The sequence below is a fragment of the Trachemys scripta genome, chromosome 1 (assembly GCF_013100865.1).
Source record: "Trachemys scripta elegans isolate TJP31775 chromosome 1, CAS_Tse_1.0, whole genome shotgun sequence".
NCBI lineage: Eukaryota > Metazoa > Chordata > Testudines > Emydidae > Trachemys > Trachemys scripta.
In genome coordinates, this window is record NC_048298.1 from 339094266 (window position 1) to 339112008 (window position 17743).

Sequence of the window (17743 nt, forward strand, 5' to 3'; positions counted from 1 at the left end):
AGAGAGAGAGAGAGAGAGAGAGGGAGCGAGAGCAATAAACTACTTTCCTGTGTGAAATGAAGTTCCATTTCCATGAATACTCATGCATTTGACTTTCAAATCCACTTCCTGCAAACCATCATTCTGGCTGAATAACTGCTGCTACGGTTACTATGAACTAGAGAGTGAGAGCTCAGGGAATGGATATTTTCTATACTCATCCCAATGCCTGTTACCACTCCGGGTACAGGCTACAGACTGACAGAACCGAACCTGAGGAGAACCAGTCAGCTACTAACCCAGGGACAGAGGAGCTTCTAGACTTTTGTTTGCTGACAAGCCACTGAAGAAAGGCTGAGACGCTGCGATCTTTTCAGGTTCTGAAGAAATCCAGATGACAGACTCTACATTTTAAATCCCACAATAACCTGAGAGAGCATTTCTGAAAGAAGATCAGAGGGGAAAGTATGGGTTGACATGTGTGTACTAAAGTACAGATGTGGAAATGTTATGTCAAAACTTGTAATACAAATTTTACACATCAAACTTTCATGACATGCATGTATATTGAAAGCCATCAGCAGAGTTGTTAGAATCTCTACAGGAAGGAGCAGTGGTAACTTTACTGCTTAATGGATTTTGTTTTAGAAAGTATTTCAGAAATACTCCACATACTATTTGGAAAGGTTTTATGCTATGAACTCCTTGTTCTGTGAATCATAGAAGATTAAGGTTGGGAGACCTCAGGAGGTCATCTAATACAACCCCAGGCTCAAAGCAGGACCACAACTTTCTTGATTCAGTCAACATTGGCCAGGCAAAGCATTTCAGCTTCTCCTGGGGGGATTCTTGGGGGTCAGGGTGTATCACCGGGAGCATTTGATAGGGAAAATGAATAGAGCCTGGTTCTTATCAAATTTACACATGTAAATCTGGATTGATGCAGTTGAAGTCAAAGTTAGTAAATTCAGAACGTGGCCCTGGAATTCATCCCATGTTCTGCAAAGAGGCAGTGGCATAATTCAGACTGGACTGGAGAAAATATATATATGAAGCAATGAAACACATTTTTAAATGCAACACAGATAAATATCATGACCATTTTCACCATGCACTTGCCATGTGTTTGTACAGATGTCATGATGCAATGGGCCACACTCAGAAGGGGAGGACCAGAAAGGGTGTCTGCGGGAAGGTCACAATTGTAAAATCACACAGTGCTGAAGTAGGCTGCGGAACTCCCAGCCACAAGACATCAACGGGGCTAAGAGCTTAGCAGGATTCAAAGAGGGACTGGATGTTTATACGGGTAACCAGAAAATGCAAATACACTAGTAAGGACTGATTTAACCCTTGGAATGGCTCTAAGCCTTCCTGATTTACATCACAAAATATCTCTAACTCTTGGGTGTCAGGGGTTAACACTGGGAGCAGGTTATCTCATAGCTATCTATTCCAGGGCTCCTTTCACGAATCTCTGAAGCATGTGGAACTGTCCAGTGGATACTGGGCTAGATGGACTACAGATCTGATCCAGTCTGGGAATATCTATCTTGCTATCAGTAGTGTAAATCCAACACTTTGTTTTTGCTTATTCTTCTTTGGCTCCTGCGAGTATCCAGACTTCTACTGAGAGCAGAAAGATGTCTCGTTAAATAACATCTAGTTTCCTGTTCTTTTTCCTTTCAGGAAGAAAATTTCAAAAATCCTTGGATCTGCAGAGTACATAATGTCAGCTGTCAATGACACCAAATTCAAATCTGCAGTGTTCCTTCTCACTGGGATACCTTGGCAGAAAGACATCCATCATCTCTGGATCTCTCTCCCCTTGTGCTTAATGTATGTTATTTCAATATTAGGAAATTCTGTCATTCTGCTCATTATAAAAACAGATCCAAGCCTCCATGAGCCCATGTACATTTTCCTTTCCATGTTGGCCATCACAGACCTTGGCTTATTGATGTCAACCATGCCGACTATACTGGGCATATTCTTGTTTAAATCTAGGGAGATCAGCTTCAATGCCTGTTTTGCCCAGTTGTTCTTCATCCAGTCACTTCAATGCATTGAATCCTCCATGCTCTTGTTGATGGCTTTTGACCGCTACTTCGCAATCCATGACCCACTGAGATATGCCTCCATGTTAACCCTGCCAAGAATAGCCAAGATGGGACTGGTGTGTGTTCTAAGAGGAGTGGCCGTAATGCTCCCACTCCCCTTTCTCCTGAAACGGTTCCATTACTGTCAAGTGAATGTACTCTCCCATTCTTACTGCATGCACCAAGAGGTCATGATGTTGGCTTGTTCGGATATCAGTGTCAACAATATCTATGGCTTGTTTATTACAGTCATAACGGTGCTCTTGGACTTGCTGCTCATCTTCCTCTCTTATGTGATGATCCTCAAAACAGTGCTGAGCATCGCATCCTACAAGGAGTTCCTCAGGGCCCTGAACACCTGCGTCGCCCACCTCTGCGCCGTCCTGCTCTTCTACACACCAGAGTTCAGCTTGACTTTGATACACAGATTCGGGAAGGGCTCTTCTCCCTTGCTTCTGATTGTCCTGGGTAACGTCAATCTGCTGGTTCCTCCTCTGATTAACCCAATCGTGTACAGCGTGAAAAGCAAACACCTTCGTTCGAGGATAATCAGGGTGTTCGTGAAGTGAAGGATCAGTTTATCATCCGGCCCATGTGTTGGTGGCAAAGGAAACAAGAAACACAGGACACGGCGACTTATTCTATCCCGGACCCTTATATCTGTGATGACATGAGTTACTGATCTCCACTCTGTACAGACTGGTTCAGATAGGGTCTAAGGCCTGAAGCAAAGATATAGGGGTTGTTTCCTCCCTGTGTTGAGGGAGGACAGTGCACTGGGGGAAGGAGTCTAAGTCAGGCAACAGCATTTACAAAGTGACTGTGTTCGTGGAGAGCCAGGGAGGGGGTAGGATGTTGGCCCATAAATAATCATATCAGTGGCTGCTCCACCTTCAAAATTCCTGACGATACTCTTAATAAAGAGAAAGGACGTGGATGATGTTTCCCATTACACATGGCCTGTCACTGTCCTGTCTCTGGTTAAACATCCTTGGGCCATGAAAAAAGCTGCAGAGCTGTTTCGCAGTCACATTTCTGGCCCTTCCTGAGCTCCCTGGGTGCTGCATGATCCTTGAGGGCTGCGTCAGCTGGGGACAGGGGCTATTCAAGGGGCACAGATACCCACCCTTCCCCTATGCCCTCAGCCTGGTGCTTGCGATGAGTCATGTCAGAGACATCATTAATGTTGGAGCTGCAAGAGAAGCCATTCAGGCAACGCCCTCCTCATCACCGCCGCTGGTGCACACCTGATGAGCTCACTCCACATGGAAGCAGGGCAGAGCTGGCTGTGTGAGTGAGGCTCTGACCCTCAGGTGTCCTGGCAAAAGACTCAGGCTTATATGTACCTCCGTTTCTGCTACCCCAGCAATTCAAAGGTGTGGAAAAGGGCCTCAGCTCCCCAACAGAGTCATGGCAATCTCCTGTCGCTGTCCAGCCCATTCAGTGTAGGGTGACCACCTTCTCAAAAGGAAAAAGCAAGACACATGCAGTAGCCCTGCCCCCTCCATGACTTCACCCCTAGCCCTCTTTTCCCCCCTGAACTCCCACCTCCAGCTCCTTATTTTCCCTCAAGCTCAACCCAGTGACCAGGCTGGACATTAGAGCCAGGCTGTGGTAAAAGAAACCCAGGGATCAAGTGCCTCTCTGGGGAACCCCAGACGCTCCACCTGCCCCATTCAGGGAACGCAGCCTCGGGGGGAAGAGGAGAAGGGTGGGGGCTCATAGCAAGGGGGGGGGGGGCTAAAGATCTCATCCCCCCAAAAGTGAAAATGGGGGCTCTGTCCATGAGCAAGTGTGGATCGGCACCACAGGGAATTCGGGACAAATGCTGTTCCGGAGTCTCTCAGCCTACACTAGGACTTGAACACTGCATTTTGGGACTCTCCTGCCCAATTCAGGGTGTGTGGTCCATCCTAATTCAGTGGCCATTAGAGGTGGCATCTTTGGTACTGTCCCCTTTATGGGTAGGAGAGATTAGAGGGGTCAGTGAACCGTTGATCCAGGGTGTGACCCTTTAAGATTCCTGTGATATTTGGAGCTGACACAAGTTTTGTAGAGCCTGCTAGTAGTAGGGAGGAAGATGGTCCCGGGAAATAAAATTTTGGGAAATCCCAGGCTACTGTTTTTTTAAGGGCCTGGGACAAGGGCCTTGTACGGCAGGGCATGGCTCCCTTCACTCCATGCGATCATCTAGTTTGACCTCCTGCAGAATTTCACCCAGTTACCCCCGTATTGAGCCCAATGTCATGTCTGTTCACAGCTTGTGTTCATCAGAGAGATTTCAGCTCTGTTTGTGTCATTAGGATGATTTCTGGTACTGGGTGGAGAACCTGAACTCTTCCCAACAACCCTTCACGATGAGGTCTGTCATTAGCACAGTCCCTTTGACGTTGGAGTTCTGGGCCAGTCGTGATGCTCGGCTTAGAGGGGGGAATCAGGATGTGCTTCCAGAGAGCGTTAGAGTGTTGCCTGGCCAAACAGAGTCCTGTTGGGCTGCCCCTCGGTCTGATCCTGACCCCCATCTGCTACATGAGCAAGGAGCACTGGAGATGGACCTCACACCCTGCACACAAATTTCCATCATCACTAAGTTTCGGGGTAGCTGGATCAGGGGTTTGTATCCAATAGAGAGTTAGCAAAGGCATTTGGAGCTGGGCTTGGGTTACGACCCTATCTATTAATAATCTGATTGGCCTTGCTTACCCGGTGTGTGCTTTTGTCATGCCTGAGCAAGAGGAGGAGATCGTCTTTGTTGTGTGTCACATACCCATTGACTTTGTGAACCCATCGCTGTTATGTCTGTGTGTCTGTAGCTTAACCCTGTTCCTTATAAGGGGGGCTCTTTAGTCTAGTTCAGAAGGACACACTGTCTCTGCCACTGATGGACTGTGACAAGAAATGCCAGTTAACCAACTCTCAGTACCTTTGGTTTTGAGATATGGCCAGCAATGCAACCTCTTGGGTTTTTATTGGGACTGTCACACTATTTGCTNTGAGGCAGCGGGAGAACAAACCAGTGAATCAAACCACTGTAACAACCTCCTTGACCTCCCTGCTCTCTGCAGCTGAGGTGGGAGCTGTGCTGGCAAAACAGAGAACTGAGCCAGGTCTGTCACTGCTCAAATGGCTGGAAGGCTGGCCTTGTGGTCTGGCACTGCTCTGTGACTCAGGACAATTGGGTCTGATTGCCTTGTTTTGTGTGAATGTGGGCAAGACATTGCCTGTCTCTGAGCCTTTGCACAGGTGGATAATAGATCTGTCCTGCCCCACAGTGGTGGTGGGAGAATAAAGATAGTCAAGGTGATCAGATACCCTCAGACCCTAGGATCAGGGCTATGTCATGGTTCACCAGAGCAACATTTCTGACATTTGTCTACAAAAGGCCTCTTACCACAGCCTCCCATGACAGCTGGCTTCTGAGAAGCCCTGAGACTCAAGCACCGAGGTGTCTGTGGCAGATGTGGGGGTGCTCAGGAGTGACAGTGAGGGGTAGGGAGTGGATTTCTGAGGAGAGTGTTGGAGTGTCACAGTTATACTGGGAGTTTCAACACAGTCACTGGACCATCTTAGACGTCTGCTGGGAGAAAGCAGTCAGAAGGCAAAGGTCAGCTCCACACCTTGGCCCTGTAACATAGACACAGCTGAGCACTACAGTGACTGGGCCCAGGCTCGCACAGGTTTCAGCAAAGGCTACTTCCAAAAGAAAGGGGCAAACAGTTGGGAAGATGCTCTCAGAGACACAGAGAAACTAGGCTGTGTCCTAAGAGCTCCTTGTCTTCCCAAAAGAATGTAAGTTGAGCCAGTTCTGTTTCTCTATCTCCTGAGCAAAGCCTGTCTAACTTTGCTTGTAGTGATATGTCAGATAGATTAGTGTAGACATGACCACTGCCTGATATTTTAAAACCATTTCTTCTAATGCTTTGTGCTGTTTGCTAATAAACCTACTAGTTTTAAGGAGGCTGATAGTGACTGTATAGCTCTGGTCAGAACATCCTAAGGAAAGATGCTGAGGTGTCCAGTGGGACCTGCTTGGTGATAAGTGTTTAGCATAGATGGGTGTTGTTCCCAGCTGGAAGACTGGGATAATTGTGATATTCCCCCAAAGACAGGTTTAGTGGGTAAAGAGACCATATACACAGTTTTACTGTGACAATACTAATTCTTCTTGGCCAATATCTATCCTTATTGAGTGGCTATCAGCATTCAGAGGAGCAACTTGTTCAAGCTGCATCCAAGATAACGATCCACTGAAGACAGTGATTAATAGATTCATAGAATTTAAGGCTGTAAGGGACCATTAGATCATCTAGTCTGACCTCCTGCCGAATTTTACCCAGTTACCCCCGTATTGAGCCCAATGACATGTCTGTGCACAGCTTGTGTTCATCAGAGAGATTTCAGCTCTGTTTGTGTCATTAGGATGATTTCTGGTACTGGGTGGAGAACCTGAACTCTTCCCAACAACCCTTCGTGATGAGGTCTGTCATTAGCACAGCCTCCTTTAACACTGGAGTTCTGGGCCACTCCTGCAGCTTGGCTGTAGAGGGGGGAATCAGGATGTGCTTCCAGAGAGCGTTAGAGTGTTACCTGGGCAAACAGAGTCCTGTTGGGATGCCCCTCGGTCCGATCCTGACCCCCATCTGCTCTGTGAGCAATGAGCACTGGAGATAGATCTCACTCCCTGCACACAAATTTCCAACATCACCAAGTTTGGGGGTAGGTAGATCAGGGTTTTTGTGTCCAATAAGGAGTGAGCAGCAGACATTTAGAGCTGGGCTTGGGTCACGACCCTATCTATTAACAATCTGATTGGCCTTGCTTACCTCTGAGCTGTGTCTCTGCCACTGATGGACTGTGTGACAAGAAATGTCAATTAACCAACTCTTAGTACCTTCATTTTTGGGTGTTCCGCTTGAGATACGACCAGCAGTGCCACCTCTTGGGATTTTATTGGGAGTCTCGCACTATTTGCTGTCTTTCTGGAATCCTCAACTTCTGCAATCAAGACCCTGTGCAGGATTCTCAGCTTTCGGTTTTCTTTTAAGAGTTTATTTAAACAAGTGACCAGAAGAAAAGCTCGAAAACCTGAAGCAGTAAATCGTGGGGTCGTCCTGAGGTCTGGAGTGGTGCTAGTGCTGTTCACCAAATTCATAAATGGAAAACAGGGTAAGAAATGAGGTGGCAAAATTTGCAGATGAGATGAAATTATTCAATATTGTTAAGTGGAAAGCAGACAGTGAAGCGTTACAATGGGATTTCACATAACTTGGAGATTGGGCAGCAAAATGGCAGATGAAATTCAGTGTTGATAAATGCAAAATAACGCACCCTGGAAAAACCTAATCCCAACTGTACAGACAAATGATGGTGCCAAATAAGCTCTTGCCACTCAAAAAAGAAATCTTGGAGTCATTGTGGATAGTTCTCTGAAAACATCCGCTCAGTGTGCAGCATCAGTCAAAAAAGCGAACAGAATGTTGGGAACCAGAGGTGGTGCATATAAAAGGCCAGGACAGGCTAAGCCTCCCCGGGTGCAGCTGTGGCCACTGCGGAGCCGTTGCAGGGTTCGCACAGGGAACTTTTTATTATAATGTGCCATGCAGGTTCCAGGGTAGCTGAGGAGGCGTTATGTGCTACTCAGCTTCTTCAGTAATCTCGCTGCGCTCCATGGAGATTACTGATGAAACCAGGAACCTGAGTAACACAAGTGACAGGTTGTCACCCCCAGGGTGCAGTCTGGGAGCTTTGGGAACCACTGTGCCCTTAACCCTCCAGTTGGGCTGGCCTGTCTTACACTGCTTTGTTGGTGATACAGTCAGCCTCTTCACCCAGCATGACAGCAGGTGGCATCACACACCTAATGAAGCCTCCTGGGAGCTTTACCGAAGCCACTCAAAGACAGGCAGGAGACAACAGCCAATGTCCCAGCTATCCAGCCTTGCACGCTTGCTCGAGTATAAACCCAGAATTATACCATTTTGCACTGCACAGGAGTCTGTAGCGCATAAGCTCATTAATGTAGGTCGCTTTATCCTTGATGTGGGAAATATGTGCAACAGCGTTTTTACACAGAGATGAGATTTTCCCCAGACATTTTACTAACACACACTTGTGAAGATAAACATAAAACAGGTTTACTAATTAAAAACAATGGAATTTAAGTGATTAAAAGTGATAGAAATCCGATCGAAGCAGATTACCTAGCAAATAAACAAAAACGCAAACTAACGTGCTATATAGATTGGATATGAATTAGAAATTTCTCACCCTGACTGATGATACAAGCAGTCCACCAAGTTTCCATATGCAGGCTAGAAATCCCTTGAGCCTGGGACCAGCACTTTCCCCAGTTCAGTCTTCGTTCCTCAGGTGTTTCCATGAGTTCTCTTGTGTGGGGAATGACACCAAGAGATGATGTCACTTCCCACATTATATAGCAGGAAAATACAGGTACCAAAATGGAGTTTAGTGTCATGTGGTCTGGTTCCATGCCCTTGAATGCCCTGCTGAGCCATAGACAGTCCTGGGCATTCTCAGGAAGGCTCACCAGATGGGGTATAACCTTCTCCTAGAGACTGTTGTTTCCTCTAATGTCCCTTTACCTGGAATAGGCCCTTCTCAACCGGCTGTCTGGACTGTAAGAATTTTGCCTAGTGGGTTTCACCCAGGTGCAACTAGATTTGAAATACAGATAAATAGTCAATATTGATAACTTCAGATGCAAAAATGATACAGGCATACAAATAAGATCATTATATTCTGCCAATCATAATTTTACCATAGAAACCTCATAAGACATATTTTGTACAAGATGCATATAACTATGTCATCATCATATGATAAGCATACCACTATGATTAATATTGGGGACAGTTTCACAACCACCTCCTCAGCTACCCTGGAACATGAATTGGACATATAAAAAGCGAGTCATTGCTCCAGCCATGGGTTCTGTGGAAGCTCTGGGCTTCTCTGGGAGCGGGGTGCAGGGTGTCGACATTCCAGCTGTGGGGGTGGGGCAGAAGGACTAGGGCTGGGGGGTTCCACCCCCTGCTCATGTTGGAAATCATAAGGAAAGTGACAGACAATAAGACAGAAAATATCATATATTTATATCTATATAAATCCGTGATATAGCCACAGCTTGATTACTTTTTATAGTTCTGTTCATCCCATCTCAAAAATATATATTAGAATTTGAAAAAGTACAGAGAAGGGTGACAAAATGTTTAGGGGTATGGAACAGCTTTCATATGAGGAGACATTAAAAAGCCTGGAACATTTCATCTTGGAAAAGGAGAAGACTAAGCGGGGTATAATAAGAATTCTATAAAATCATGAGTGCTGTGCATCATGAGAAAGTGAATCAGGAAGTGTTATTTACCCCTTCATAAGAACCAGGGGTCACCCAAGAAAGTTAGTTGGCAGCAGGTTTAAAACAAAAAAAATATACTTTTTACACAAAGTACAGTCAGCTGTGGAACTCATTGCCAGGGGATGTGCTGAAAGCCAAAAGAATAACTGGTCCAATACAGAACTAGATAAGTTGACTGAGGATATGTCCATCAATAGCTATTAGCCAAGATGATCAGGGATGAAGCTCCATGCTCTGGGTGTCTCTCAACCTCTGATAGTCAGAAGCTGGGAGCACACGCAGGGGATAGATCACTTGATAATTAGACTCAACTTGTTAGTTCCCTCTGAACTATTGGCACTAATCACTGTCAGAAGACAGGACACTGGGCTAAATGGGCCACTGATATGACCCAATAAGGCCGTTCTTATGTGTTCTTATCTTGTTCCACTGATCGATGGGCTGCTACAGACCAGCCTGTTACAGAGCTGGCAAAGCCACCCTAGCCGACGTCCAGGGGCTGTTCCGTGTGGGATGCTGATGGGGACTAGTGCTGACAGGGGCTAGAGCTGGGCTAGATAACAGATGTTCTCCACATTTAAATTTTGACCCCAACTTAAATGTTTCCTTTTCATCCATATTTTAGGTAGAGTGTTCATACAAAATAGATCATTTTACTCTGAAAGCTCAGCTGCCATGATATTGCCCAGCTGCAGCTTCTTGGCTCCACAACAGAAATTGGAGGCTTTTCATTTGCTGCTTCCTCACAACATAAATGAAGTTTGCACTGAATGAGTCTCTGGCTGGACTCTGGGCATGGAAAGGTCAAAACCTCCTGCCCAGTCTATGGCTGGGGCANTGGACTTCTTTTACCATGTCCTGGCTCTGAGATCCGGCCTGGTCAGAGGGTAGGGTTTGGGGGAAGAGAAGGAACAGGAGGTGGGAGTTCAGGGGGAAAAAGAGCACCAGGGGTGAAGCCATGGAGGGGGTAGGGCTCCTGCCTGTGTTACAGAGCTGGCATAGCCACCCTAGCCGACGTCCAGGGGCTGTTCCGTGTGGGATGCTGATGGGGACTAGTGCTGACAGGGGCTAGAGCTGGGCTAGATAACAGATATTCCCCACATTTAAATATTGACCCTAACTTAAATGTTTCCTTTTCATCCATATTTTAGGTAGAGTGTTCATTAAAATAGATCATTTTACTCTGAAAGCTCAGCTGCCATGATATTGCCCAGCTGCAGCTTCTTGGCTCCACAACAGAAATTGGAGGCTTTTCATTTGCTGCTTCCTTGCAACAGAAATGAATTTTGCACTGACTGAGTCTATGGCTGGACTCAGGGTATGGTAAGGTCAAAACCTCCTGCCCAGTCTATGTCTGGGGTATTGTGTTCATCAGCTACTCTGAGCAGCCTTCCCGTCTCGGTGCAGCCCTCTCCACCCTGTACAACACCCCTTCAGCAGATCCTGCGGGCAGTGGCCGCTGTGAGAGGCCCAGGTAGCACATCACTGATGGGCCTGTGCTAGCAGGGAGCTGGAGAGGGCCCTAAAGCAGTTGTGAAGGCACAGAGATTGTGGGCGAGTGGGCCTAGATACCAGTGGATCACAGAGATCTGTGCATAACTTTGGGGATCCCTAGATCCTGGGTCTTGCCTTTCATTCCTCAGGGAGAAGGGAATGGACCTCGACTTCTGGAACGATCTGATGGAAATTTCCATGTAGGGAGCCTTCTGGACTCTCCCTTCACTTCCATGGCCTGCACTCTGGATCTGTAATGTAAGAAACGGTGCAGCCGTTGAGAAATCTGGTCATTTATTATTATTAATTATTATTATTATTATTTCATCAAGATCACAGCTGTGACAGCATCATCTTTACCCCTCACCACCCCCGAAGTAGCCATGACGTTAATTGGAAGCATAAGAACAGTGATGACAAGCTCGGATTCTAAGGAATAGAGCCTTCAGCAGGGCTGGTGCTGCACTTCCGTTGTGTAGCATCCCCAGGCATCCCCTGTGATTTGGCTTCCTGCAGTTTGCGTTAGTCTGTGATGCGGTTAAAGCTGGTACACATGAAGCCAAGCATCTCAAGTTCCCTGATGGCCAAGTAGCCCCCAAGGGAATGTGCAGGCATGCTTCATAAATACAGCCGCCTCCCTATCTGAACAGATACTGCCTGCTGCCTGTGCAACCTCTCTGATGACTCCTTGTCCTTTAAGGTGAAGATCTCTGGTGTCAGCGGCTCCCCTTCTAGCAGGAATTGGGTACGTTGGCAGGTTTCACTATCTTAAAAATGCAAAGTGAAGGGGAAAGGCTACAAGCTGTTTCCATTTGCAGATGTTTTGTGCAGCGGCAGAGGACTCAGCTGGGTTGTTGGGGTGACTCAGTGACAAGGGCTGGAGGACAGCCAGCACTAGGTAGCTTGGGAACCCCTCCCCTACATAGGCCCATAATCCACGGTGGGTTGTTCAAGCTACATAGAAATCTGACATTCAAAGAGAGTTTGGAGTGTAAAAACCCCTATGCCCTAAGTCAGGATTTCTCCAGGATTCCCATTGCCCTGTGCTCTGGGCCTGATCGTACCAAGGGCTGAGTGAGAGGAGACCCCACGGAATATCCGTGACAAGTTCCCAACTCGCCTCAGGTTTATTTGCTCCTGGAAATTGAACAAGCAAATCAGTTTTAAAGGTTTTATTTTCTGACTCGATTGTGAAGGCAGGAATTCAGAGCTGCGTTGCTTGGTGGTAACAGGTCCTATAGGGCATATTTCTGTTTCCTGACTGGCTGAGGGCTCCAGCACTTCTGCCCTGTAGATACCCCTCAGAGTTACAGGACTACCTGCATCTCTGCCCCCGTTCTGGTCTCCAAGTGCCAGATGTCAGACCTCATAACCTGCCCTCTCATGGGGTGGAATCCCGTGATCCTCCCATCCTCAGACTGGGCCCCGGGCTACAACACACTCTGGGGGGACTGTGATTGCGTAGCAGGTCCCAGTGGATTCGGCAGCTGTGGTTCTTCACTTTGCGACCATGTGACTAATGCTGAGACAAGTAACCAGCCAGCCTTCTTGAACCAAAATACTGTTTGATCTGAACAGATGGAATAAAGCGTAACATGGGAGAATAGGATGGTTTTCCAAGAACAGTCTGTACACGTCTCTGACTCCAAGTCCTCCCCCTCTGATGCAGACACAGGCAGGCCAAGGGCCTTCAGATTTCCCCAGCGGTGTCTGTCCTGTCAGTCTGAAGAGCTTCTCAGCAAAAGCTGCCCCATCTCTGCACAGACGCCCAGCGCTGGCAAAACAAGCTGTGTAATGTGGCTGGAGCCTGGAAATAGGCTCTTCACAACTTGTAGCTCCAGTTTTGTCTCTCAACCTCCCTGAAGTGCTGAGTGAGTGAAGGCTTTTCTTGATCTCCTCCTTCCCATCCTGTTCGTTTTCCAGCAGCCTGCTATTGAACTAAGAAGAGCCAAACTGGTTACACCTAATAAAGCCTTAACATAAACATCCCAAAGGTTAACCCAATATAGCTCTACAGCAAACATCCCAACAACTGGGCTTAACATACACATTCAGTTTGGCAGCTCAGCTCCATGTCTGTCCTAATGCCGTTCCCGGGTGCTACAGATTTTATGAATACAGGACAGAGACAGTGAGAGAGAGAGAGAAAGAGGGAGAGAGAGAAACTATTTTCCTGTGGGAAATAAAGTTCCATTTCCATGAATACTCATGCATTTGACTTTCAAATCCACTTTCTGCAAACCATCATTCTGGCTGAATAACTGCTGCTGTGGTTACTAAGTACTAGAGAGTGAGAGCTCAGGGAATGGATATTTTCTATACTGATCCCAATGCCTGTTACCACTCCAGATACAGGCTACAGACTGACAGAACAGAACCTGAGGAGAACCAGTCAGTTATTAACCCAGGGACAGGGGAACCACTAGACTTTTGTTTTCTGACAAGTGACTGAATGAGGGCTGAGACGTTGCGATCTTTTCAGCTTCTGAAGAAATCCAGATGACAGACGCTACATTTTAAATCCCACTCTAACCTGAGAGATCACCTCTGAAAGAAGATCGGAGTGGAAGGACTCGGCTGTCATGTGTGTACTAAAATACAGATATGTAAATGTTATGTCAACATTTTTAATTGTAATACAAATTTTACACATCAAACTTTCATGACGTGCAGGTGTATTGAAAGCCAGCAGCACAGTTGTTAGAATCTCTACAGGAAGGAGAAGTGGTAACTTAACTGCTTAATGGATTTTGCTTTAGAAAGTACTCCACATAGTATTTGGAAAGGTTTTATGCTATGAACTCCTTTTTCTGTGGATCATAGAAGAATAGGGTTGGGAGATCTCAGGAGGTCATCTAGTCCAACCCCCTGCTCAAAGCAGGACCAACCCCAATTAAATCATCCTAGCCACGACTTTGTGGAGCCGGGTCTTAAAAACCTGTATGGATGGAGATTTGACCACCTCCCTAGGTAACCCATTCCAGTGCTTCACCACCCTCCTAGTGAAGTAGGGTTTCCTAATAGCCAATCTAGACCTCCCCCACTGCAACTTGATACATTTGCTCCTTGTTCTGTCACCTGCCAACACTGAGAACAGCCAAACTCCATTCTCTTTGGAAACCCCTTCAGGTAGTTGTTGAAGGTTGCTATCAAACCCCCAATCATTCTTCAATTCTGCAGACTAAATAACCCCAGTTCCCTCATCCTCTCCTCATAAGTCATGTGCCCCACCCCCTGATAATTTTCATTGCCCTACTCTGGACTCTCTCCAATTTGTTCACATACTTTCTATAGTGGGCGGGGGGGAGACACCAAAACTGGACCCAATACTCCAGATGTAGCCTCACCAGTGATGAATAGAGGGAAATAATCACCTTCCTCAATCTGCTGGCAATGCTTCTACTAATGCAACCCAATATGTTGTTCGCCTTCTTGGCAACAAGGGCACATTGCTGACTCATATCCAGCTTCTCATCCACTGTAATCCCCAGGTCCTTTTCTGCAGAACTGCTGCTTAGCCGGTCGGACCCAAACCTGAAGGAGTGCATGTGATTCTTCCATCCTAAATGCAGGACTTTGCACTTGTCTATGTTGAACCTCATCAGATGTCTTTTGGCCCAATCCTACAATTTTTCTAAGTCATTCTGGACCCTATCCCTACCCTCCAGCCTATCTACCTTTCCCCCCAGTTTAGTGTCATCTGTGAACTTGCTGAAGGTGCAATTCATCCCATCATCCAGATTATTAATAAAGATTTTGAATAGTTGTATGATACTGTCTTCTGGTAAGTAACAAGAAGTTCTTTCTAATCATAGTCATGAGCAAGACTTTCCAAAAAGACCTGAGAAAAAGACCAGTGGTCTGTGTTTCAGCAAAGAATAGGGCAGAGGTGCAGGAAAGGAGAGTGTAATAGTGGTTGTATTTAATTATCACCTTACACAAGCATGGCTGAAGTAACTTGCACACTGAAGAGGATATTAGTGCAAACCGACTGTTTGCACTATTCATACATTTGTGATGCCAACCCTTTCTCTGCCCAAATGAAGTAACTGTCCACGTCAGCTTGTATCTTTGCAGATACCTACAGACCCTTGGGCGGTGAGAGGGAGCAGTTCCTCTAAGGATGAAGAGAAACCTGTAGGATGATCAGCCTTTCTGGATTCAGTCAACGTTGGCCAGGCAACATACTTCTGCTTCTCCTAGAGGGATTCTTGGGGGTCAGAGTGTATCACCAGAAGCATTTGTTGAGGGAAAATGAATAGAGTCTGGTTCTTATCGAATTTACACATGTAAATCTGGAGTGACGTAGTTGAAGTCAATGTTAGTAAATTCAGAAAATGGACTTGGTAATTTTTCCCATGTGCTGAAAAGAAGCAGTGGCATAATTTGGACTCTGAGGAATGGAGAAAATAATTATATATATATAAAATGAGGAAATGAAACACATTTACAAATATCTTCAATGCCGCACAGATAAATATAATGACCATTTTCACCATGCACTTGCCATGTGTTTTAACACATCTCATTTTACAATGGGCCACACTCAGAAGGGGAGGACCAGAAAGGGTGTCTGTGGGAAGGTCACAATTGTAAAATCACACAGTGCTCAAATAGGCTGCGGAACTCCCAGCCACAGGATATGAATGGGGCAAAGAGCTTAGCAGGATTCATAGAGGGACTGGGTGTTTATACGGGTAACCAGAAAATCCAAATACACTAGTAAGGACTGATTTTAAAACCCTTCGAATGGCTCTAAGCCTTCCTGATTTACACCACAAAATATCTCTAACTAGTAGGTGTCAGGGGGAAACTTTGAGAACAGGTTATCTCAGAACTTCCTATTGCGGGGCTCCTTCTACCTTCCTCTGAAGAATGTGGAACTGGCGAGTGGATACTCGGTTAGATGGGCTACGGATCTGATCCAGTCCGGGAATGTCTATCTTGCTATCGGTGGTGTAAATCCAAGACTTTGTTTTTGCTAATTTTTCTTTAGCTCCGGGGAGTCTCTAGACTTGTACTAAGAGCAGAAAGATGTCTCGTTAAATAACATCCAGTTTCCTGTTCTTTTTTCTTGCAGGAAGGAAAGTTCAAAGCTTCTTGGATCTCCCCAGTACATAATGTCAGCTGTCAATGACACCAAATTCAAATTCACAGTGTTCCTTCTTACCGGGATACCTGGGCAGGAACACATCCACAATCTCTGGATCTCTCTTCCCTTCTGCTTAATGTATGTTATTTCAATATTAGGAAATTCATTCATTCTGTTCATTATAAAAACAGATCCAAGCCTCCATGAGCCCATGTACATTTTCCTTTCCATGTTGGGCTTCACAGACCTTGGCTTATTGATAGCCACCATGCCGACGATATTGGGCATATTCTTGTTTAACTCTAGGGAGATCAGTTTGGATGCCTGTTTTGGCCAGTTATTTTTTATCCAGTCACTTCATTGCATTGAATCTTCCGTGCTCTTGTTGATGGCCTTTGACCGCTTCATCGCAATCCGTGATCCGCTGAGATATGCCTCCATCTTAACCCTGCCGAGAATAGCCAAGATGGGACTGGTGTGTGTTCTAAGAGGGGTGGCCGTAATGCTCCCACTCCCCCTTCTCCTGAAACGGTTTCAATACTGTCGAGTGAATGTCCTCTCCCATTCTTACTGCATGCACCAGGAGGTCATGAAGATGGCTTGTTCGAATATCAGAGTCAACAACTTCTATGGCTTATTTATTACAGTGGTAACGGTGGGGTTGGACTCGCTGCTCATCTTCCTCTCTTATGTGATGATCCTCAAAACAGTGCTGAGCATCGCGTCCCACAAGGAGTTTCTCAGGGCCCTGAACACCTGCGTCTCCCATCTCTGCGCCGTCCTGCTCTTCTACACGCCAGAGTTCAGCCTGACTTTGATACACAGATTTGGGAATGTCTCTTCTCCCTTGCTTCAGATCATCCTGGGTTACGTCAACCTGCTGGTTCCTCCTCTGATTAACCCAATTGTGTACAGCGTGAAAAGCAAACACCTTCGTTCAAGGATAATCAGGGTGTTCGTGAAGTGAAGGGTCAGTTTATCACCCGGCCCCAGTGCAGGTAGCATATGAAACAAGAAATATGGGACACATCGACTTATTCCATCCTGGACCCTTATATATGTGATGATATGAGATACTGATCTCCACTCTGTACAGACAGGTTCAGTTGGAATCTAAGGCCTGAAGCAATGTTATAGGGGTTGTTTCCACCCACTGTTGCGGGAGGACAGTGCACTGGGAAAAGGAGACCAAGGCAGGCAGCAGCATTTACAATGTGACTGTGTTTGTGGAGAGCCAGAGAACCAGTAGGATGTTGGCCCATAAAGAACAATATCAGTGTCTGCTCCAACCTCAGAATTACTGACAATACTCACAATAAAGAGAAGGGACGTGGATATTGTTTCCCATTGCACCTGGCCTGTCACTGTCCCGTCTCTGGTTAAACATTCTTGGGCCATGAAAAAAGCTGCAGAGCTGTTCTGCAGTCACAGTTCTGGCCCTTCCCGATTGCTCTGGATGCTGCATGATCCATGGGGGCTGCAACAGCTGGTGTTAGGGGCTATTCAAGGGGCACAGACACCCACCCTTCCCCCACGCCTTCAGCCAGGTGCTTGTGACTGAGTCGTACCAGAGACATCATTAATGCAGGAGCTGCAAGAGAAGCCATTCAGGCAACCCCCTCGTCATCACCACCGTTGGTGGCTCTGCACACAGCACACCTCCTGAGGTCACTCCACATGGAAGCAGAGCGTAACTGGCTGTGT

The 17743-nt window shown here is 46.4% G+C and overlaps 1 protein-coding gene and 1 pseudogene across 1 annotated transcript; both read left to right on the top strand.

Moving 5' to 3' along the window:
* The first annotated feature begins 1948 nt into the window (after positions 1-1948).
* On the top strand, positions 1949-2647 carry LOC117883424 (olfactory receptor 51G1-like). The gene has a single exon (XM_034782742.1). It carries the CDS (start codon positions 1949-1951, stop codon positions 2645-2647), a length of 699 nt encoding a protein of 232 aa, XP_034638633.1.
* A 12423-nt stretch (positions 2648-15070) lies between these two features.
* Positions 15071-17006, top strand: LOC117872184 (annotated as a pseudogene).
* Positions 17007-17743: the final 737 nt, after the last annotated feature.

Excerpts from the sequence above, each read along its gene's own strand:
- LOC117883424 (XM_034782742.1), top strand. The coding sequence starts at position 1,949 with ATGCCGACTATACTGGGCATATTCTTGTTTAAATCTAGGGAGATCAGC.